This window comes from Scyliorhinus canicula, chromosome 1 (genome assembly GCF_902713615.1).
Source record: "Scyliorhinus canicula chromosome 1, sScyCan1.1, whole genome shotgun sequence".
Classification (NCBI taxonomy): Eukaryota; Metazoa; Chordata; class Chondrichthyes; order Carcharhiniformes; family Scyliorhinidae; genus Scyliorhinus; species Scyliorhinus canicula.
In genome coordinates, this window is record NC_052146.1 from 23,198,979 (window position 1) to 23,206,248 (window position 7,270).

At 50.7% G+C, this 7,270-nt stretch overlaps 1 protein-coding gene across 1 annotated transcript; it reads right to left on the bottom strand.

The window, feature by feature from the left end:
• Window positions 1-3,332: 3,332 nt before the first annotated feature.
• On the bottom strand, window positions 3,333-5,619 carry aplnra (apelin receptor a). Its single transcript, XM_038822197.1, has one exon. The coding sequence runs from the start codon at window positions 5,600-5,602 to the stop codon at window positions 4,505-4,507; it is 1,098 nt and encodes a 365-aa protein (XP_038678125.1). The 5' UTR covers window positions 5,603-5,619; the 3' UTR covers window positions 3,333-4,504.
• Window positions 5,620-7,270: the final 1,651 nt, after the last annotated feature.

Genomic DNA, 7,270 nt, shown 5'->3' on the forward strand with positions numbered 1-7,270 from the left:
TCATTTTAGGGTACACGTGGTGTTGCTGTTTGTGGGGGGTTGCTGTGTAGAAAATGGCTGATATGTTTACTACAGTGGCAACACTTCAAAACTACCTAATTGTCTGTGAAGTGCTTTGAGTCAACACAAGACAGTGAAAGGTGCAATATAAATGCAAGATATTTTCTTCTTCAAATTGCATAAAGCAGCTTATGTGAAGCAATACAGAGAACGCATGATAATGAGTAAGAAAGATAGGAAAATATCTAGTAACTGAGATAGTGCGGAAAGTATGGAACTGAACAGCAAACAGTGTGGAGGAAAATAGACAAACTGGATGAATGAATGAAACTGTGAGGGACAGACACAGAATGACAGAGTACAAGATACAGAGATGGTGCAAAATGTGAATTAAAGAGATCAAATTGAGACAGATGTGAAGGAGCCGCTGCATTGCTGATTTAGTTATATTAAACTGCAATAAGAAAAACACAGCCCACACATGTTTGAAGCTTTACTCTCCAATTGAACACTTTTACAGAAAGGGTTTTGAAGGAAGACACAAGCTCACGTTATACAATAGCACAATAATAGACCGATATTGTAGTAATTATATAAGTTGTCAAACTGATCCACAGTTAGACAATGATTCAGTAGCTCTGAAACAATTCAAATCAAATAAGTAAAATGTAATATACAAAGTAGTACAGCAACATCAGGTATGATGACAAATAAGATTTAACAGTCTCCAGTGTCTGACTGATACTTATCACAAATCAATGCACCAACTTTCATCCAATCAGCCACAACACAATCCACTAATCCTTATAGTGCGCTCATAATTGATCCAAAAACATTTCAGTTACACCCCACAGCGCTCAGCAACAGAACCTATCAGAAACAAACAGAAGCTCCAGCTGCATCTACAAAAAGATAGGTTAGCTGCTCATCAAATCAATGACAAGGGATGCTGAGCAAACCCCTTCTATAGATCTTACCAAAACAGAGTGGCTTAGTGACTGTTACAAATGGACATAACAGGGCATTTATTTTTGGTTAACTGGTGGTTTGATATGCACCAAAATGCTAATGCAGTAGTCAGCAAGAGTCTCTGAATCAAGTGAATGAGAAATATACATAGGTAAAGTTTCTATTTGCTTAATATGGTGAACACTCTCTCCACACAAGGACACACTCATTTATCTAACTCTAGGGAATGTAATGCACAAATTGACAGAAGTTAAGGCTATTTTTACCTTGTGAAAATTGTGCTGGTGCCATATCCCAGCTCGGAATGCATGGGAAATGTGGCAGATTGGCTTAGAAGAAGTAGTGGTCACAAGAAACAGATGTCTTGTGAGCCTGTTGCACTGAGACCCGTTAAAAGTTGTTTAAGTTTCATGAGAATAAACTGTAAACTAACTAGCCAACTAGAAAGGGACTTGTTTGTTTTCCTATCTCTGATGAAGTCACTACCACCAAACAAAAATCACCATGTTTCTTCTTAATCTACTCATCTTGCATTTCCACCATTTCTATTTCCATTTCATTTAAAGAGGGGGTGAGCTGCCAGGTTGTCATGCAATTGTCTCTTAGTCAGATCCAGCATTTTGAAAGAAGATGAGGAAATTTGGGGGGAAAGAAAGATCAATTATAGAAACGCTAGTAGTATTCGAAGGCTGGAGCTAAAATTTTCCCCGTTGTTGGGTTCATTACACTGGGCATGGAAATAGTTTGCTTCACAGAAAGTGTGTGTAGGTGTAGTCCACAATCCTGCACCTGTATTCAAGATCAGCAACACTGTGCACCCTTTTCTCCCCACATGCCCTTTCCCAAAGTACAGCACATACCTTTTTTGACTGTCTGCAGTGCACCCCACTCCAGGAAATTCAGAATGTGATGTTAAAAGTGGCACATCCTACTTATTTTGTTTTTAGAATACTTTTACTTTCACTTCTAGCTAGACATTGATCTATCTGATCAGCTCACAGTTTAATAGCAGACTGAAAACGGCACTAAAAACTCGATTAGTATAAAATCAAAACCGGAACTGGTTGCAAAGTTACCTGGATGGTGTTTGCCGAGGAGCAAAACGGGCCGGACAATTACAAAATAAGAAAAAGGTGAGTCATTTGCTATGATCCCAGAGATGTTGACTTGAATAGAAACAGTATACAGCGGTACAGGGGAAAGGCACTAAGACAGAATGCTCCATTTGGAGGACTGGTACAGTCGCAATGGGCCAAATGGCCTCACAATCGTGTGATTCGGAGTAAAACCTGTCCTTTTGCTTCCTTTAATGTTTGGATCCCTGATTTTCCATAAAGGAATCAATAATTAAAATTAAATCAATTCTGAGGTTTATTGTGCTTACACAGCAATTATACTATTGTCATACAATGCTTTTAACTGGGAAATTAGCAAAAACAGCAGGTTATAATTCTAAAATACATTTCAGTTTCCTATCGAGCGTTTCAGCACAAGCTAACGCAGCGCCAAAAGCAAAAGGTAAATGTAAAAGTAAAAGTAAATACATCCCACTATTTCCCTTTTAAATCTGGCCCTGGTGAATTTGCCATGGGAGCGCTGGGAAACAGCAAAGACACACAGCAAAGCAGCTCTCCCAGAGCTGGCTGACTTCACATCGGCAGCATGTTCACTGAGAGAGTTCACTCCGGGGAGAGAGAGCATCCACTCCGGGGGGAGAGAACATCCACTCCGGGGAGAGAGAGCACCCACTCCGGGGGGAGAGAGCATCCACTCCGGGGAGAGAGAGCATCCCCTCCGGGGGGAGAGAACATCCACTCCGGGGGGAGAGAGCATCCACTCCGGGGAGAGAGAGCATCCACTCCGGGGAGAGAGAGCATCCACTCCGGGGAGAGGGAGCATCCACTCCGGGGAGAGGGAGCATCCACTCCGGGGAGAGGGAGCATCCACTCCGGGGAGAGAGAGCACCCACTCCGGGGAGAGAGAGCACCCACTCCGGGGAGAGGGAGCACCCACTCCGGGGAGAGAGAGCACCCACTCCGGGGAGAGAGAGCACCCACTCCGGGGAGAGGGAGCATCCACTCCGGGGAGAGAGAGCACCCACTCCGGGGAGAGGGAGCATCCACTCCGGGGAGAGAGAGCATCCACTCCGGGGAGAGGGAGCATCCACTCCGGGGAGAGGGAGCATCCACTCCGGGGGGAGAGAGCATCCACTCCGGGGAGAGAGAGCACCCACTCCGGGGAGAGGGAGCATCCACTCCGGGGAGAGAGAGCATCCACTCCGGGGAGAGGGAGCATCCACTCCGGGGAGAGGGAGCATCCACTCCGGGGGGAGAGAGCATCCACTCCGGGGAGAGAGAGCACCCACTCCGGGGAGAGAGAGCATCCACTCCGGGGAGAGAGAGCATCCACTCCGGGGAGAGGGAGCATCCACTCCGGGGAGAGGGAGCACCCACTCCGGGGAGAGAGCACCCACTCCGGGGAGAGAACACCCACTCCGGGGAGAGGGAGCATCCACTCCGAGACTCATTGTCGCTCTGTCTTCAGGTACAAGCCGGGTTCTGAACTGATTTCAAACCACACTGGGAGCAAGGGAGGAGAGGCCAGAGGGAGGGAGGGAGGGATGGGCAGAGGGAGGAAGAAGAGGAGAGAGATGGGGAAGGTGGCGGGGAAACAAGGCACTGGAAGATAAGACATCTTGAGACAGAAGAAACCAGCTCCTGTCCTTGGAGAATCCCTCTCCCCATTCACAACATCCCTAAAGTTCTTAGAATTAAAATATCACCTCCAGCACTGAGCTTGAGCACTGAGCAGGAATATCTCCAGGATGTCCTGGGAAGAGGTTGCTTTGGGAATTGAGAGAATTACTGGCCGATTCCAGCCTCCTAATGCCCAAATGTCGGTGGTGCAGTTTGTCCCGGGTCCAGTGTGTCCTGGGACCGTCCCGGGTCCAGTGTGTCCCGGGTCCGTCCCGGGTCCAGTGCGTCCCGGGACCGTCCCGGGTCCAGTGCGTCCCGGGTCCAGTGTGTCCCGGGTGCAGTTTGTCCCGGGTGCAGTGTCCCGGGTGCAGTGTGTCCCTGGTGCAGTTCGTCCCGGGTGCAGTGTGTCCCTGGTCCAGTGCGGGACGAGTGCAGTTTGTCCCTGGTGCAGTTTGTCCCGGGTGTGTCCCGGGTGCAATTTGTCCCGGGTGCAGTGTGTCCCGGGTGCAGTTTGTCCCGGGTGTGTCCCGGGTGCAGTTTGTCCCGGGTGTGTCCCGGGTGCAGTTTGTCCCGGGTGCAGTTTGTCCCGGGTGTGTCCCGGGTGCAGTTTGTCCCGGGTGCAGTTTGTCCCGGGTGCAGTTTGTCCCGGGTGTGTCCCGGGTGCAGTTTGTCCCGGGTGCAGTTTGTCCCGGGTGCAGTTTGTCCCGGGTGTGTCCCGGGTGCAGTTTGTCCCGGGTGCAGTTTGTCCCGGGTGGGTGAGGACATTGGTTTGATGAACAGGCAGGAAGGGGAAAGTACTTGGGGGTGACCTGGAGTGTCTGTCTCTCTCCTGGGGAATGTTAGACTTTAGTGGCAGAAGAAGGCGCCTCGGTTTTGGTGGGATTGCTCATGCTGGAGGAGATGGAGGTGATGGGGGCGTGCAGAGCTTTCTTTAACCTGGAACAGCGCAGCACACACAGACACTGCGATCGGAAACGCTGGTCAAAGAAGGCGTAGAGGAAGGGGTTGAGGCAGCTGTTGATGTAGGCCATACAGGTAGCGTAAGGATGGGCCAAGTGGAGGAATTCATCGAAGGGGCAGGAGGGAATGTCCATCAATTCCAGCCAGATGAAGGCGTCAATGGCTTTGATGATGTGGAATGGGAGCCAGCAGGCTGCAAACACCAGAACCAGGGCGGTGATGATCTTCAACAGGCGCTTCTTCTTCTGCTCTTCCTTCTTGACGTTGTGGAAGTGCCTTGTGACCGTGTTGCCAATGGCACAGTAGAAGGTGGACATGAGGAGGAAAGGCAGCAGGAAGCCCATGGTGCTGGCGAACAGGCTGATCCCCCCCACCCACAAATGTTCGGTGTTCTCACTCGCCACCCAGCTGTAGTCCATGGCACAGGCCGTCTGGTTCTCGCTGCCCTTGGTCCGGCGCAGGAGTAAGGCTGGCAGGGCCAAGATGCCAGCCAGGAACCAGATGAGGGTGAGTGAGAGGAGTGTGGTCCTCCTGGAGCGCACCTTGTTACTGGATAGAGAGTGCACAATGGCCAGGTAGCGGTCAAAGCTCAGGCAGGTCAGGCAGAAGCCGCTGGCGTACATGTTGATCATCACCAGGTAACTGCTGAGTTTGCAGAGAATCCAGCCGAATGGCCAGTGATAGTCCAGAGCCGAGTACACAGCCCACAGAGGCAGGGTGAGCACAAAGGCCAAGTCAGCCAGGGCCAGGTTGCCAATGTAAATATCTGCTGACCTCCTCTTGGTGCGGGACCTCCACACGGTGCACATAACCACTGCATTGCCCGACAGCCCGAATACAAACACCAGCATGTAGAGGATGGGCACCAAGGAGGACGAGTGCTCCCACTCGGTGTAGTCACACTGCGGCCCGCTGTCATAATAGGAACTGTCATTGTCGTTATCGCCCTCCTCCAGCGGAATCACAAACACATCCATCGCAAAGTAGCTTCTGACTGTGGCTTCTGACTGTGGGGCTGCTGCTGGAGCTGATATACCCCAGGGTCCGCCCCTGCCAACACTAACCCCTTCCCAATCACCAATCAGCAGCTCTTAAAGGGACAGCTCCAACCACACACACACCCACTCCAACTCTTAAAGAGACACTCACTTGGTCTGTTACCAACAAGTCCCCGCCCACCCCACAGGCGGTTTATTTCATTTTCAATCACATCAGGAGGCAGGATGCCAGCCGTACTTTCCTTCGCCAGGAGTTGAACTTTGTCAGGTTTTCATTCACTCTCAGGGTTTGAGGTCTTCAATGCGCAACGTGGGAATGATTTTCTTCACCAGTTGGATCTGGAGCGGGGACTATCTGTCTCCACCAGATTTATTCTGTCACTTTATTCTGCACAAAATTAGCTCGTTCGCGCAAACAATGTTATCTGTAAAGGCGAACACTAAAAAATAGACCCCCACACAGCACCCACATTATACACAGACCCCACACAGCACCCACATTATACACAGACCCCCACACAGCACCGCCATTATACACAGACCCCCACACAGCACCCACATTATACACAGACCCCCACACAGCACCCACATTATACACAGACCCCCACACAGCACCCACATTATACACAGACCCCCACACAGCACCCACATTATACACAGACCCCCACACAGCACCCACATTATACACAGACCCCCACACAGCACCGCCATTATACACAGACCCCCACACAGCACCCACATTATACACAGACCCCCACACAGCACCCACATTATACACAGACCCCCACACAGCACCCACATTATACACAGACCCCCACACAGCACCCACATTATACACAGACCCCCACACAGCACCCACATTATACACAGACCCCCACATTGCACACAGACCCCCACACAGCTCCCACATTATACACAGACCCCCACACAGCACCCACATTATACACAGACCCCCACATTGCACACAGACCCCCACACAGATCCCACATTATACACAGACCCCCACACAACACCCACATTATACACAGACCCCCACACAGCACCCACATTATACACAGCCCCCCACACAGCACCCACATTATACACAGACCCCCACACAGCACCCACATTATACACAGACCCCCGCACAGCACCCACATTATACACAGACCCCACACAGCACCCACATTATACACAGACCCCCACATTATACACAGCCCCCACACAGCACCCACATTATACACAGACCCCCACACAGCACCCAAATTATACACAGACCCCCACACAGCACCCACATTATACACAGACCCCCACACAGCACCCACATTATACACAGACCCCCACACAGCACCCACATTACACACAGATCCACACACAGCACCCACATTATACACATACCCCCACACAGCACCCAAAATATACAGACCCCCACACAGCACCCAACTGACACAGAGACCCCCACACAGCACCCATATTATACACAGACCCCCAAGCAGCACCCTCATTATACAGACCCCCACACAGCACCCTCATTATACACAGACCCCCACACAGCACCCACATTATACACAGACCCCCACACAGCACCCACATTATACACAGACCCCCACACAGCACCCACATTATACACAGACCCCCACACAGCACCCACATTATACACAGACCCCC

Bases quoted from the DNA above. Each gene is read 5' to 3' on its own strand.
- aplnra (XM_038822197.1), bottom strand. From the start codon at position 5,602: ATGGATGTGTTTGTGATTCCGCTGGAGGAGGGCGATAACGACAATGAC.